This window comes from Salvia splendens, chromosome 13 (genome assembly GCF_004379255.2).
Source record: "Salvia splendens isolate huo1 chromosome 13, SspV2, whole genome shotgun sequence".
NCBI lineage: Eukaryota > Viridiplantae > Streptophyta > Magnoliopsida > Lamiales > Lamiaceae > Salvia > Salvia splendens.
In genome coordinates, this window is record NC_056044.1 from 9,508,853 (window position 1) to 9,525,562 (window position 16,710).

The following is a 16,710-nucleotide window of genomic DNA, read 5'->3' on the forward strand; positions in this document are numbered from 1 at the left end:
AAGTTTAACAAACAGCCAAAATATACATCCATCAATATTTTGATAAAAGCACATTCATTAGAAAATAAAAGTCATCCTACTTAAACCCAATAGTAAATTTAAACAACTTCAATAATGCATACTTAATGAATTATGTACTTTCGCTTTTAAAAAATGCTCTCCACCGTCTCTGAAAATTTGTCACTTATTTCCATTTTCGTCCATCTCTAAAAATTTGTCACCTTTTACTTTTATCATTTTTGGTAGTAGACCCACATTCCACTAATTAATTCTCACTAATATTTTATTATAAAACTAACATACAAAAATAAGATCCACACGCCACTAACTTTTTCAACTCACTTTTTATTACATTTCTTAAAATCTGTGTCGGGCCAAAGGATGATAAATTATAAGGGACGGAGGGAGTATATATTTAATCAATTACCACCTTTTAAAGGCAAAAAAAAAAAAATAACTGAATGACATGAGATATAGACGCTATTCTAGAGTCTAATACAGTGGTGGTACACACAAAAAAATCCCTAAGTCTAGCCAATCCTCAACTCTACATCACTACTTCACTTCCTACTCCTACAAAGAATACAATCCCTCACCATACTTCTACTTGTCTTCCAAAAATGATGATGCTGCTCCTCCCTCTGCTTTTATAAACTCACTCTACAAAATATACATTTTAAGATGCTCTGTAAGTCCACATTTATACAAAACAGACCACCAAACTTCCACCATTATTACCTTTTCACAATACCAAATACCAATGCCTTCCTTTCCATTTTCCAACCAGATGCATGCAACCCTTGCCTGCATTTAAGACATTAAAACCGCTTCGTCATCTATTAAATCAAATGTTAGGTGTCAAATTCTTTCATTTTATACTCACTCGCCTTGAACCGTATCTTCTTCTTCTACTTCATATATAATGCAACAACAGGTCAGTTGAAGAGTTCTTCAGCCTGCAGCTCTGCCCTAAATGAACATCTCCAAAAAGATACCTGCATCAATGTTTCTAAAATTTATTAAGTTTTCAGATGTCTCCTTGATTTATTTCCAGAGAAAGATGATTAGTTAGACCTGTATTCACAATGCTCAGGCCATGCACATCGGGCTTTTCCATAATCCCAATAGCAATCCTCATCCCTTAGAGGTCCACGGCTAGCTGTTTGTCCACAATGCAGTGATATAGTAAGATTGTGCCAAGGATGATATGATAACGGTAGGAAACAACAAAATAATGTATTCAACCTTTTGTCACAAAGTTAGACTTTTTGTCAGGATGGGTATCGTGCCATGTCTCCAGCCACAGCTCCCGCATTAATATTGGAGATCTAACGATGTTCCTGTGATTGGCTGCAAATGAGATAGATTGATCAACTAAAGGGAACTATATTATTATTCACTCAAAAGAACACTCTGGAATTGCTGATGTCAAACATTCAAGATCTTTTGGCATTCGTGTTATCATGCATGATGCATCTCATGATCAGATAAGAATACATGAGTAAACCAATTTTCACATGATTTCACCAATTATAATCCGGCTATAACTACAATAATATCTTAATCACCCTAAGTCTGATAGGCCAGACAACTGTATTACCTTTATCAAGCTCCCAAACTGCTGTTCTCTTTCCCGGGACACTTTCAGAGTCTTCATAATAGGTCATGTACTTCACTCTAGGAGATCTGGTCATGTTGGGTATTATATCCATTTCAGGAAGATGGTCAACATCTAAATGCACTTGGATATCTGAACCATCATGTTCTGACTGCAAGTTGTCAATAGACCTCGCTTAGCAAAAATATTACACTTAGTAAGATTATCTGAATTCAGAAGTGTCCAATAATCACAGTTAAGTAAATCATAAGTAAAAACAATCACTTCAAGGAAATTATTTAAACACCTGAGGAGCCCTTGTTATATTTACTTTTGGTCCCAGCCAATTCTTGCACCAAGAGAGGGAATTGTATGGTACCTGCAAACCGGATGACAACCATTAGGTGAAATAAAGCAATGAATGACAAACAGTAAAACATCATGGCTCGAGATTATTTAGAAGGAAACATCTGCACTTTACAATCACTGTACCGTCTCATCCCCACTTGCAGCACCAGGATCTCCATCAACCAGGTTTCCTGACCTAAACAATAAAATACAAGAAAAGTGAACCAAGGTGTCTATCTACTAAAGAGCATATAATTACTGCATGTCAAGAAAGGATGTACACAACAAATTACATCAAGCCGTGCCGCAAAAAATCATGGCAGTATTCTCAAATCATGCGTATGTGCTAGGTTTTAGCAGTCCTATACTAACCCTTCTCGTGCTCAATCAGGAAAGCAAATTGAATGTGTAAAAAACGATCACATTCATTTCATAAGAGACATGTTTTACCCTTTTCTCACAAAGCGTCCAAGGTATTCAGTCTTCTATAATTCACACGAATAGATTGAAATAGAATGGGACGCCAGCAATATGTTGGAATTTTAGTGTATTATATGAAAGTATTACTAAATACTTTATAATATATTAATGATATGATTTGCTGGTATTAAATGTATTAAGGTTATTATGAAACTCAGTATTTCATAATTCTGTTATACATTTAAATGACGTTAACTGTTTGGCAGTTAATGACAGTTTGACATTAGCGCCAAAACTGCACAAAACAGTTACCCATTTTGGCGGTTAAATTAACTGTCGTGGCAGTTAATTCTGTAGTGTTGTGTATAAATATAAACAGAAATTCTAAACTAAAATATATAGATGAATTTAGTCTTATCCGATCATAGATTTTGTATCCACAAAATACTTGATCTGAAAGTGTTTTCACACGATTCTAAATTATCCAAGTATTCAATCCTTTTAAAAACCTACATATATTCCTACAAAATGACTTCCTCCCCCATTTTAGTGTTACCATAAAACAAAACAGAAAATAAAATTGTGCATAAATGAAAATATCCTAAGGATTGAATTTTCATCTTAGCATGTTAATATACAAATATTCGAATATAAGAGTGTTCTGAGAATTGAACTCTTATTATTACATTGAATATCAGATTTAACATACACACAATTTTCAAACTAAAATCTAAACATGACACTTATTTAAAACAAGTCTAGTGTCCTTATCCTTCAATGAACATGTATAAAGCTAAGTCCAAAGCTTTACTGGAACAACTTGGATTCCATGTTCATATAGGTAATCTTTTCATCTTGTTCTGCCAAAACACTTGTCAAAAGATTATTAAGAAGTGAAACTTCAACCTCAGTTATGCTGACAGTTGTAAACACATACCTTGAGTGATTAAACATGTGTCAAATCCTACTGTTTGGCTTTCCACATTGAATTTCACATTTAACATTTAGTTAAAAGGAAATTGGGTATCCAAACATTAGAATTATATGGACTTTAAACCCACCCTTTTAGCAGACTTGTGCACTAAGTCTCTTGCTAAACCCTTGGTTAGATGATCTGCCAGATTTTGTTGAGTCCCAACAAATTCTACTGATATCACACCATTCGTGATCAATTCCCTAACCATGCTATGTCTAACACCTAAATGTCTAGACTTGCCATTGTAAACTTGACTATATACCTTAGCAAATGTAGCAGCACTATCACACCTCATGGATATAGGTGAGATAGGTTTTGGCCACAGAGGAATTTCATAGATTAAATTCCTTAACCACTCAGCCTCTTTGCCTGCTGCTGCTAATGCAACAAATTCAGACTCCATGGTTGAATTTGTTATGCATGTTTGCTTCTTTGATGCCCAAGAGATTGCTCCTCCTCCAAGTAGAAATATCCATCCACTTGTTGAGGAATGATCTTCTAAGTTAGTAATCTAACTAGCATCCGAATATCCTTCTAAAACAGACGGAAATTCATTGTAAGCCAAGCAATAATTCTGTGTTCCTTTCAAATACTTAAACACCCTCCTTATGGCCTGCCAGTGATGAATTCTAGGATTATGAGTATACCTACTCAATTTTCCCACTGCAAATGCAATATCAGGCCTTGTACTAATCATTGCATACATCAGACAGCCAATGGCCTTTGAGTATTCTAATTGCGAAATTGCATTGCCTTTGTTTGGCAATAATTTGATATTGGGATCAATAGGAGTACTAACGGGTGCACAGTCACCATGATTGAATTTCTTCAACACCTTCTCAATATAGTGAGATTGAGAGATAGAAATCTCCTTAGAGGAATTTCTTTTGATCCTAATTCCCAAAATGACCTCTGCCTCTCCTAAGTCTTTCATAGAAAACTTAGAAGATAGAAAATCTTTGGTTTGATCAATCTGATCTTGACTGGTTCCAAAGATGAGCATGTCATCAACATAAAGACAAATGATGGCCCCATTTCCTGATTTGTCAAATCTGGAATAAACACATTTATCTACTTGATTCAGTGTGAATCCATTTGATAAAACAGTGTCATCAAACTTTTGATGCCATTGCTTAGGTGCTTGTTTCAATCCATACAAGGATTTTACCAATTTGCACACTTTGTATTCATTACCAGGAAGTATAAATCCTTCAGGCTGTTTCATGTAGACTTCTTCATTCAAGTCTCCATTTAAAAATGCTGTCTTTACATCCATTTGATGGATTAAAAGTTTATGAATAGCAGCCATAGCTACTAGCAGCCTTATGGTTGAAATCCTAGCCACAGGTGCATAGGTGTCAAAATAATCTATGCCCTCCTTTTGTCTAAAACCTTGAATCACAAGCCTTGCCTTGAATTTATCAATTGACCCATCAGTTTTCATTTTCTTCTTGAAAATCCATTTACATCCCAGAGGTTTACAACCGAGGGGTAAATCAGTCAATTCCCATGTGTTATTTTGCAGAATGGAATCCATTTCATCATCAATGGCTTCCTTCCAAAATGACACATCTCTAGAATTCATAGCTTCATTGAATGTCTTAGGATCTTCTTCTATGTTGAAACAATAGAAGTACTGAGATTGAATCTCATCTCTCGATCCTTCAATCAAATGGAGCTGAAAATTTCCATCCATGCCCACAGGTTTCCTTGGTCTTACACTTCTTCTTACCCAATGCTGAGTAGAAGGTTCATCAGAATCTTGTTGATCATTCAACATTCTGTTTTCTTGAATTGGGTTTAAATCCTTAGGTCTTGAAATAGAAGTGAATCTATTTTCATCAAATATAGCATCTCTGGATTCCATAACAGAATTCACAGAAACAGCTTTGTTTGGTTCTAGGACAAAGAACCTATAAGCTTTAGAATGTTGTGCATATCCAATGAAAATGCAGTCAATTCCTTTTTCACCTAAGGTTTTTCTTTTAGGATCATTTAACCTGACCACAGCCATGCAGCCCCAAACCTTAAAGTAACTCAGGTTTGGAGGTTTTCCAAACCATAATTCATAGGGAGTTGCCTTACTTTTCTTGTTTGGTACCCTATTTAAAATGTAACAGGCTGTTAACATAGCTTCTCCCCAAAATCCTTCATTTAAACCAGAATAAGAAAGCATAGAGTTTACCATTTCCTTTAGCACTCTATTTTTCCTTTCTGAAATTCCATTTTGTTGTGGGGTATAAGGGGCTGTTACTTGATGTATTATTCCAACTGATTGAAAGTATTCAGGGTCATAATACTCACCTCCCCTATCTGATCTAAACACTTTAATCATCTCACCCTTTTGGAGTTCTACCTCTGTTTTGTATATCTTGAATTTGTCCAAAGCCTCATCTTTGGTGTTTAGAAGATATACATAACAGTACCTAGTTGAATCATCTATGAAAGTAATGACATACTTTTTATTTCCCATAGATGGGGTTGAGTGAAAGTCACATAAATCATTGTGGATCAATTGCAAAGGTTTAGATTCCCTAACAACATCCTTAAATGGGAGCCTGGTTATTTTGGTTAACATGCATGTTTTACATCTGTCATTGTTGACAGTAAATGCAGGAATAAGACTGTTTTTGGACATTTCTACAATTCTTTTATAGTGCACATGTCCTAGTCTTTCATGCCAAAGCTTAGAGTTTGGAGAATTACTAGAAGTGATGACAAAGGCATTTTTGTCTTTAAATGGTAAATTAAGATTCAGCCTAAACATTCCATCACATAAATAACCAAAGCCAACAAATACACCATGCTTAGATAATACATATTTATTAGATTCAATAACTTGTTTATATCCAAGGTTATTTAGAACCGGACTAGACAACAAGTTTTTCCTAACATTAGGTACATACAATACATTTCTTAACAGTACACAGTTTCCAGAAGTAAATACTATCTTAATATTTCCTATTCCTTCAATTGATTCAGAAGTCTTGTTGCCCATTCTAACTTCAGACCCATCCACATTAGTTTGCAATGATGTGAACCACCTTCTATCCTTGCAAACATGACTTGTGGCCCCTGAATCAACCCACCAATTGTTCTCATCATCCTGCAAATAAGTTGCAGTTGATGTTTCAGAAATTTGGTTTAAATTAGGAATATTAAGATAAGGTAAAACCATACCCTTTTGTGCATCCGGATCTTGTGATCCAGAGTTGTCAGGTTTGGTTCTACTAGAACTTGCACCATTCTTCTTGTCCTTTTTACCACTTCTGCAGTCCTTCTTAAAGTGACCCTCCTTTCCACATTTCCAACAAGTAAATTTGGATTTCTTGTTTGTGTAATTGCCACCAAAGTTGCCCTTTCTTTTGCCTTTGGACTTGTTACCAGTATCCATCATGTTAACGGATGGATTAACAGCCACACCCTTATCTTTGGGTTTTCCTTTCTCTTGATTCCTTAAGGATTCTTCAATTCTGAGATGGCTGCCCAATTGGACCAAGGAAAGTTCTTCCTTTAGATGTTTAAGGGTGTGTTTAAAGTCCCTCCAAGATGGGGGCAGTTTGTCAATCACACTGGAAACAGAAATGGATTCATCCATTTTCATGTGGTGTTGTTCAAACTGTCCCAGAATCCGGAGTAGTTCATTGTATTGTTCCATAACTGGCCTTGAGTCTATCATTTTGTAGTTATTGAAATCACTTACAAGGAATTTTCGGCTTGAAGCATCTTCAGCCATGTATTTGGCTTCCAAAGAATCCCAAAGTTCCTTGGCAGATTCTGCATTTTGATAGATGTCGAACAGGGAATCATTCATACCAGTCAAGATGTGCCCTAAGCATGTGTAGTCATCAGTTTCCCACTTCTTTCTCCTTCTGGTCTGTTCCAGGGTTTCTTCTTCTCCTTCATTAGACACAGGCATCGGGGTACTCAGAACATACACCACCTTCATTGATGTCAGAAAGAAGTGCATCTTTTTCTGCCATCTTCTGAAATCTACCCCTTCAAACTTGTCGAGTCTTGTGATTCTGGATGCCATGTCTCTCACAGTTTCTCCTCCAGTCATCTTGTACAATTTACTTGATCTTTGTAGGAATATATGTAGGTTTTTAAAAGGATTGAATACTTGGATAATTTAGAATCGTGTGAAAACACTTTCAGATCAAGTATTTTGTGGATACAAAATCTATGATCGGATAAGACTAAATTCATCTATATATTTTAGTTTAGAATTTCTGTTTATATTTATACACAACACTACAGAATTAACTGCCACGACAGTTAATTTAACCGCCAAAATGGGTAACTGTTTTGTGCAGTTTTGGCGCTAATGACAAACTGTCATTAACTGCCAAACAGTTAACGTCATTTAAATGTATAACAGAATTATGAAATACTGAGTTTCATAATAACCTTAATACATTTAATACCAGCAAATCATACCATTAATATATTATAAAGTATTTAGTAATACTTTCATATAATACACTAAAATTCCAACACAATATAGGTTCTTACTTCTGTGCTTCAACCCAAAAAATCACATAATAAATGACTAAGAAGAACATATTTGCAGATACAAATAATTACTTGATCATCTTATTTCTCAGCATCAAAAGGGAAAATAATTTTCAGAATTTAAGGATAACAAATTTAACAGCAACTTTAAATGAACAGATTTTATAATGCACATAATATGCACCTGGAATACAATGATCCTTCTAGCTCATATATTACATCAGTTATTATCCAGTTATCAGGATAAGGCTTTCCACTTGGTGCAAAATAGTAACCAATCTGCTTAGTCACGTGTCAAGATTAATATATCAGTATCCAAATTGAACATGCAATCTAGTCACCTCATAGGAATGCCATTCAAGGAATAAAGTGCACAAATGACCTACTGTTACCATTAATTGACATACCTCAGTTTTTGAATCTATTCCATAAATGCAAAAGATGTTCTTTAGAGGTGGCCTGTCCCAGGGTGTTAGTGGATTCAAAACTGGATCATTATGATACAACCTGAAATATATTAAGGATTCGCTAAAGATCACTCAGGTGCTGTGGACCTTGTCATATTCCAATCAATAAATGACATGCAAGATTACCACAGTTATTATTGAGCGACAAACTACACTTGTACAATTTGCCTAACATCCATTTAGTTACAAGTGACTAAACCTACAATCTGTGTGATGTGAGATGAATATGATATAAGACAGATAAAGCTATTGCAATAATTAGTACTCCACTTTAGAAGTGCTTAGCTGGAGGAGCATAAACATTCTAACAGGTATTGGATGATAAAAATCTATTGTTTGTATATATAGAACACATTATATGCTGACCATCAGGGTCATAGAGATCTATTGCTTATAGGAGAAATTTTTTGAAATTAAAGCACAAAGAAGCATAGCATTCGCAGGAGACAGCTTACTCTTCTAACTGGTACAAGAGTCTTTGACTATCAGGGTCATAGTCAGATATAGATTTGAAAAAAGTTCCATCGGAAACTTCCCGGGCAGAAAATGATTGGGGAGTAGGAAATGCATAATCCATGTCAGACAGGTTAACAGGTGCTGCTCCGATAAATGAAGGATAAGCTTCATCTCCTGCCAATGCACTTACATGCATTAGCATGATCCAGATACATTTCAAAGAACTATATACCACTGCAACAGAATGGTGCATGCAAGGCTATATTCCGCACCTTGAGTTGTTGGGATTTCAATATTAACAACATTTGTTGGCCAACCGGAGTAGTTAATTTGAAACTCATGGTCATCACAATGGTAAGCTTGATGCCCCTTTTTATTCCAAGCTGAGAAATGCTTTAAGTATACGTTCTCAGTTCTACAGTGTTTTGAGAAAGGCATCATCCATAATGCTGATCCAAATGAGCTGAACATCAAGCGAGCTGTTCCCTGATGACTTGCCAGTTCATTAATAAGAGGGGGTCAATGCAGGTAACAGAGTAAAATCAGTAGAAAATTTTGAAACAACCTCTCCCCCCCCCCCAAAAAAAAAGTAGATAAAAGAAAAAATACTAATAAAGGGGAAGAAGAAGAATAATTAAATCACAAAAGGCCCTCCGACACAAGATCTCTGGCCTAGCCACAAATTCATGCATTGCAACATTTCTTCACAGTATAAACACACGCAGATGATAAATCTGAAGTTTCAAGAACAGGAAGCTACTGTGCAATAATCTTGGCAAACAAATCATTTTGATAATAGTTGATAATAAGCAAATAGAATGTGTTCCTGAAACATGCATTGCTACATTTCTTCCCTCTCCAACCTGCCATAGCTATTAGCTACATACAGCAGTTATTGGAAGGCAAAACCAGAAAATTTTGCTTCAAATATATTAATTTCATTGGTAACACAACAGGTATATCAAATTTTGACTTAAATGTAAAACTTGAGATTGTGGAGATAATATGATACCTCAGAAACCGGAAGACCGAATGTAGCTCCTGAAAAAGTTGCCTTAATAGTCTCAACTGATCCAAGAAGAGGAGCACCTGAAGCCAGCCAAACACCATAAAGACATATTTACAAACATAATCAATTAGTGAAACAAAGTTCACGAGCATACCTACAGCAAAATAGGCATGGATGTGTTCATCCAACCATTTGACGTAATTTTTGGGGGGAATTTCTAGTTTCAACCACTCCAAGAAATATCTGAATACATTGTTTCCCAGTGAGTGAGCAAAAACCAATGACGGTCCACCACGGAGCTTAAGAGCAGTTTCAAAAGTAATCCTGAGAATATCAAAGCACATCCATTCTTTTGTATCACTTATTAGTTTGAAGAGGGTTGAACCTTTCTAGCCAGAATAAAAGACTAAAAATGAGCCAAAAAGACTAAAATTAGCAAAAGACATGAAATAACAGCACATATATTTTTCAAACACACAGCCTGAGGGAAACACAGGTACACTTACACTCTCGTGTACACAGAGACTACTGATTGCATTGTACATAATCATGGTATATGTGAATCCTAAATCTGATGATGATGCAACCACATTAAATTGCAGTAAGAATAAAAATAATGATAGCAAATCCAAATATCCTTAATATCCTTAGGTAGCTTTTAATACATTAAAAATATTTCTCAAAAGCCTTTTTATTTTCACTACTTATTCTAATAAGATTGCAAAATTTTTGGTGCAGGAAATTGTTGTTAAAAACTGAAAAAAATAGATAATGGCTAATGAAACTCATGGAAATACAGAGGAGAATGAGAAGATGGGTACTTCAATTTATGAAAATAAATGTCCCGCTCCTCTAGTTTTGCAGGTGACAATCTCCAGTCATATGGGGCTGCAATTATAGCATTAGCCTCAATACCAAACTCAATGCACCACTTAACCCATTCTTTCCATACTGAAGACAGAGGACCTGCAGTATGCACATAACTGTAGTTTGTCAACTTAAATAAATGCATCTATCAAGTTATTCGCCGAATGAACATTGAGAAAGAGGAAAATTTCAACTCAAAAGCACTTGAATATACAAGGAGCAAACTGCATATTGGGCATAAACAAATTTCCCAAACAACTTCTTCACTAAGCTCCAATTAAGACTTTAAAATGGCACATACAACATCTCATCCAAAGCATACCTGTGATGTACCCTGGATCAAGCTCTGTAATAGCAGAAAGACCGCTATCAGGCCGTGACTTGCATTCAACATGATCAGTTTGGTTGTATGGGTCGAGCAACATACACTTGAGCCAGCAATTTACAGCAGATAGAAGCTGAATATGTGGCAACAGTTCAGCACCAATCACAAGAAGAAAAATATCCAATGTTAGTGAAATAATAAGATACATGACATATATTTACATCCAATCCTGATCACGATATGTTCCATAAAAGACAGAGTTATAATAACTTCAACATCACTGATGGTTGGGCGAATTTTTGATGGTAGTAAATGCAGGTAATGAATATAGATCACGACACAAGGAATTACGTGGTTCGATTTACTGAGGTAAATCTACGTCCACGGGAAGAAAGGAGGGCAAGATTGTATTGCTTGATCTGGTTTACAGCTTACAAATACAGACTTGCTATATGATATTTGATGTCTAGAGAGCTTTTTTTTCCTTAGTCTATCTGATCTAAGTTCTATTTATACATTGAACTAAGATCGTGGCTTGCATCACCACTAACTAGGTCGTGGCTTACATCATCACTAATTAGGTCGTGGCTTACATCATCACTAATTAGGTCGTGGATGTCGTGGAGGTCATGAGATCCTGCATGGGTCCACTATCTCTTTGTTTGGTCCGCTATTCTGCATGAGATCCTGCATGAGTTGACACCACTAAATAGATCGTGTAGTGGAGGTCGTGGAGGTTCTGCATGAGTCCACTATCTCCCAGTTCGGTCGAATACTGAGACCGAACTGCTGAACTATTGCCGAGCAGCTTTTGCCGATCTGAGAGTAGAGCTTGATTGGTCGGCTTTTACCGAGCTGTAGGCTGGGGCCGAACTCTTTGGTAATGCCGAACTGATACTCTTCCTTGGGCTTTGGGCTGATGGGCCGTCACTGCTATTGGGCTTAATCCTCGTGAAGCCGAGTTCGGCCATTCCGGGCAGCTGAAGAATAAGCAGGTCGACGAGATGCTCTAATCGACCTACCGCTTCTTCCCTGAGCCCGGGAAGCTCTAGCACCTCGGCGGCGAAGAGTCTCTTCACGAATCATTTGCCGATCTTGCTCACTCATAGTCACCGCTCCTCTGCGAACTTCAGTCCGTCCTCGTCTTGACGTCTCCGGTTGTTCCTGAGTTCGTTGCTGACTTGGAGTAGGGTTTTGAGCAAGTGAATCAGAGGTTTGAGCTGGAGTGCGACCATCTGTTGGCGGGAAATGCCTAAGGAATCTCTCGATTGAGGGACGCCGGGAAAGAATGATGTCGTACCGAGAAGCCCAGCGCCGCAATGATTTCACGACTTGTTGGCAAGCCGAGCTCTCCAGCGCATTGTTCCTCCGGAGTACATGATATTCCTCCCACAGTTCGTCAACTCGTTCCTGAACTTCAGAGATGGTCATTCCCCCGCGCCTGCAGATGAAATCCTCATACGCAGTCCTCTCAGCGACGGCAGTATTCAGCTCGGCCTCCAGATCCTTCCTTATGGACTCTAAGTCCTTATTGTCGGACTCCAGCTTCACTAAACAAGCCAAGAGTTCGTCATTCTTCATCTGGTCAGCTATGGCTTTTTTCTCAGCTTCGTCTAAAGCGGAAGAGTACAGCCGCTTCCAGTGAAGTACCTCCAGCTCCTTAAGAGTTAAGAATACAAAGCAGCTATGTCAGTTCGGCATTTCAGTTTACTGAGCAGGTAGTAAACCACAACAGGAGTAAAAGAGAGTACGAAAAGCTATACGAAGACACAAGTGTAGAAAGAAGAATTTTTTCATTCATAAGAAAAAATTTTTTTTACACAAGGAGGGCTTCAAGGCCATTTTACAAGAAGGAAGAAACTAAACTAAGAGAAGGGAGGCGAAATCATACTCCGCCAGCTTCGTCTCCGGCTCCTCGGTGAGTTTCAGCTTCCTTCTCCTTGTCTGCCTCAGCTTCAGCCTCGGCCTCCCTGCTCCCCCCAGCCTGCTCGGTGCCCCCATCACCGATCAGCAGCACCTCTTGCTCGGCCTGCCCGTCTCCGGTCTGCTGATCAAGCTGCTCGGTCTCACCCTCTCCGTGGAAAATTGGAGCGGGTGAAACTGGTCCTAAGGAGGCAAAGATAGCCTCCATATTCTCGTCCCGGTCAGCTCGGCAACTACGAACTCGGTCAGCAGAAAGCAGGACCGAGGACGAAGCAAGCTCCTCAAGGAGCGGCAGACTCTGGAGACGAGCTGCTATCTCTCGGCCGTACAGCGGCAGGACGACTTCGGGCCCCTGCTCGGCATTATCGGTCATCAGTTTCAGCAGATCACCGACAAAGGCCGAAAATTGATTGCTCAGAAAGAGTTTCTCCGCGAAAGCACGGAGAACCTCCCCTTGGGCAACCACGGCGGCAGCATCCCTCCGTTTCGTCTGCTCTCGCTGGATGATGAGCTGGTCTTTGGCAAACTGGGCTTCATCCTGGGCCGAGATCCTAGCAGCTCTGGCCTTCTCAAAGTCTGCCTTAGCCTGTTCGGCCTGGTGACGAGCAGCCGCCAACTTCCTCTGCATCTCAGCATAATCGTTGGACGCTTTGGAGAGTTCAACGGCGACGAGCTTGGAGAGCATATCGTTCCTCTGAAAATGGAAAAAGGAAAAAGTCAACCGAGGGGCCACAAAAAATACAGGAAAAAAGCAAGGCCAGAAAATCAAGAAGAGAATTCACCTCGGCGAAGTCCGTGGGCCATAAAAAGGGCTCACAGATATGTTCCGAAGGAGGCGCCAAGACCACGTCTTTCTCTGGCGCTCTTGGGGGTTTCTGAATCCTCCCCTTCCCCCTTGCCGAAGTCGACTCCGGCTTCTTTGGATCCGAAGAGGTCTTTTGCCTCTTCGGATTCTTCTCGGCATCAGGCGCCGAGCTGGTAGCCTTCTGTTTCTCCGGCTCCTTAAGCTCGGAGGATTTGCGGCTAATCTTATTTAGCAAGTTCACTGCCAAAAAGCAAGAAAGCAAGGTTAGTTTTCGCCACAAAAGCAGTAAGGCACAAAAAAGAAGTCCTCACCCTCAGTCTCTTCGTCCGAAGACGAGGAGTCGAACACGAAGTCGCCCTTGACGAGCTCAGACTCCAGGTACTGCTTCCTAATCATAGGAATCTTATTGAGCTCGCCCTCGAGCTCGTCCAACGGTTCTAACCGAGGATGAGGAATAACGGACTTCGGCCCTCTCCAGGAAAAGTCCGAAGCCGAAGTCCTATTATAAAAAAAGAAACGATTTTGCCATTTCGGCCATTTGGTTTTACAAAAGGCTCTAAAGGGCTGTAAAGGGATCAAGTAAAACCAAGATCCCTTCCTCTTAAACTGGAAGAAATTAAGGATTGCCCTCAGAGACAGATCCTTATCTAGCCTACGCAGTTCGGCAGCAAAGGCCGATAAGTGCCTCCAAGAATTCGGAGTCACCTGACCTAAAGGGAGTTGGAAAAAATCAAGAAGCTCTACAAAAGGTGGGGGAAGAGGGAAACGAAGCCCGCATTCTAAGCAGGCTTCGTAAACGGTGGCATAACCCTCCGGCGGCGAGTTAGCCCTATGATCGTCGTCGGGAATCACCACCTTCCCCCCGGGAAGAAGATATTTTCCGTGTAGGGATATCACAGTGTCCTTACTCAAGATGCTGTGAAAGTATTCTACGGTCTTCTCCCCGGACTCTTTCCGGCTAGAAGATCCCTTACCCCCTTTCCTACCGCTACCTGACTCAGAAGAAGAAGAAGAAGACATGGTTCTTACTCTTTGAAAGTCTGAAGAAATTCTGAAGAAATTCTTGAAAGCGGAAGGAAATTTTTACGCAAAAGAGAGAGAATGCAGAAGAAGCAATAGCAAAAGTGTTCAAATGATGAAGAAAGGACGTATTTATCAGATTCGGAGAAGATTTCAAAATCATCGCACCGTTTCGAATCCCACCTTTTCAGGATTCAACGGCCGGATTTTACTGTCGCATTTAATGCAGTCACGCGCAAGGCACGTCCCCTGACGTCAGCCTCCCCCGTACCTTTATCCAGAATGCCGAAGTGACTCGCTTCGCCGAAGTGATTCACTTCGCTTTTCGGGGGTAGTGATGGGGTACGTACTAAACAAGCCCAATAGCAGTGACGGCCCATCAATCACAGACAAATCAAAACCTCATAAGACCTCCAAATGTCATAATCGCTATGGTTAACATTCATATATGTGCAATTATACTAGATACTATCCTAAAACAATCTTTCTATTTTGAATCATTGCAAGCTTCGGTAAGAAAAATTACGTTCGCCACTGCAACAAGCACATAGACATTCATTCTAGGTAGAATTTACTTGTATATGGGCGATCATGCCTACATTATTATCCACGTAGCACCAAATTCAAAGCGGAAAACGAATATGGAATAATGAAGCGCCGGAACCATAATTTAAACTGCGATTAGCATAATCATACCGGTTTTCTAAAAAAATATGGAGAGAGAGAGAGAGAGGAAATGATGAGAAAACCTTGGTGGTGTCGAGCCACACTAAATCGAGAGGATTGAAATCGAGAGGCGAGTAAGGACAGTCCAATATAGACCAGGCTCTGAGCTGAGTGGAGGCGAAGCCAGGTATTATGATTCCAGAGAGTTTGCTGTGGCCTCCGGTGAAATCGGCGGCGTTGGTTTTGGCTGCATCGGCGGCGGTAGTGGTGAGGAGGAAGAAGGAAGCGAGGAAGATGGTGGCGTGGTGTCCTCTCATTGGGCGCTGGGTTTCAAGACCTGACTGACTCTGTCTGATTGGACTGTACGGTTGGGAATTATATGAGGCCATCCACAATAGGAATAGCCCAGCAATAGCCCAGCCATAGCCTAGTCACTGCCACATCATCAGCACTAAAAATCCTCCTGCCACATCATAAATAGCCCAGCCATAGCCTAGCCATATCATAAATAGCCCAGCCACATCAATAGCCACATCACTAATAACAATTATATAAAATGACATAATTAACAATCACACAATATACGGAATTTAATTTACGAGACATATACGAGAAACATTAATAATACTATCCACATCACTATTAACAAATATATACAAAATGAAATAATTAACAATCACACAATATGCGAAATTTAATTTACGAGACATATACGGGAAAAGTTTAATAATACTATTAAAATTTAGATAGAGAGAGTACTCGTTAAAACAAGTGGTGCGAATGAAAATGATGAGCAAAGCGCGTATATATAGTGTTTCGAAAAAAAAAATTTAATTTTCGCGCTAGGCCGTGCGCTGGGCGATCCGGGCGCTGCAATAGCGCCGAACGGACCGCCCAGCCGACCGTCCAGCGCCACATAACCGCCCAGCGCTGCGCGGTTTCTCTCTCCACTCAGCCGCTGGGCGGCTGCAATAGACCGCCCAGCGAACCGCCCCAGCGCCGGCGCTCGGCTGGGCGGTCGCTGGGCGCCTATTGTGGATGGTCTGATGCAGTCTGCACTGCTGTTCACATCGAAATCACATTATTGCCCCTGCTAAACCTGCTTAGGGTGTCACAATAAGGCGGACACCCCAATAGCCCCGCCCCAATTTTTGTCCATAGCTCCTGTTTATTTGTCTATATCCTTAAAATTTTATTTTCGCCCACTATATTGGACACTTCCAATAGCCTCCGAATTTTATAATCAATTTTCATTTTAAAATGTTTTTAGTTTTAATCAGGTATAATTAAAATTATCGCAATATAAATAATTAGAA

At 39.4% G+C, this 16,710-nt stretch overlaps 1 protein-coding gene across 5 annotated transcripts; it reads right to left on the bottom strand.

The window, feature by feature from the left end:
• Positions 1–412: 412 nt before the first annotated feature.
• Positions 413–15,728, bottom strand: LOC121762526 (phospholipid--sterol O-acyltransferase-like). Of its 5 annotated transcripts, none has more exons than XM_042158430.1 (17): positions 15,478–15,728; positions 10,978–11,113; positions 10,610–10,754; positions 9,943–10,031; positions 9,792–9,868; positions 9,052–9,265; positions 8,779–8,953; positions 8,264–8,363; positions 8,041–8,135; positions 2,090–2,141; positions 1,905–1,976; positions 1,601–1,769; positions 1,246–1,350; positions 1,075–1,159; positions 884–995; positions 739–804; positions 413–660 (listed from the first exon to the last, which is right to left on the bottom strand). In XM_042158430.1, the coding sequence occupies exons 1-15, from the start codon at positions 15,709–15,711 to the stop codon at positions 914–916; spliced, it is 1,830 nt and encodes a 609-aa protein (XP_042014364.1). In that variant the 5' UTR covers positions 15,712–15,728; the 3' UTR covers positions 413–660; positions 739–804; positions 884–913. The 5 variants fall into 5 exon arrangements, with proteins under 5 accessions (XP_042014364.1, XP_042014363.1, XP_042014362.1 ...); XM_042158429.1 differs by having other exon boundaries at positions 888–995; positions 9,943–10,112; XM_042158428.1 differs by having other exon boundaries at positions 9,943–10,112.
• Between the last annotated feature and the right edge of the window lie 982 nt (positions 15,729–16,710).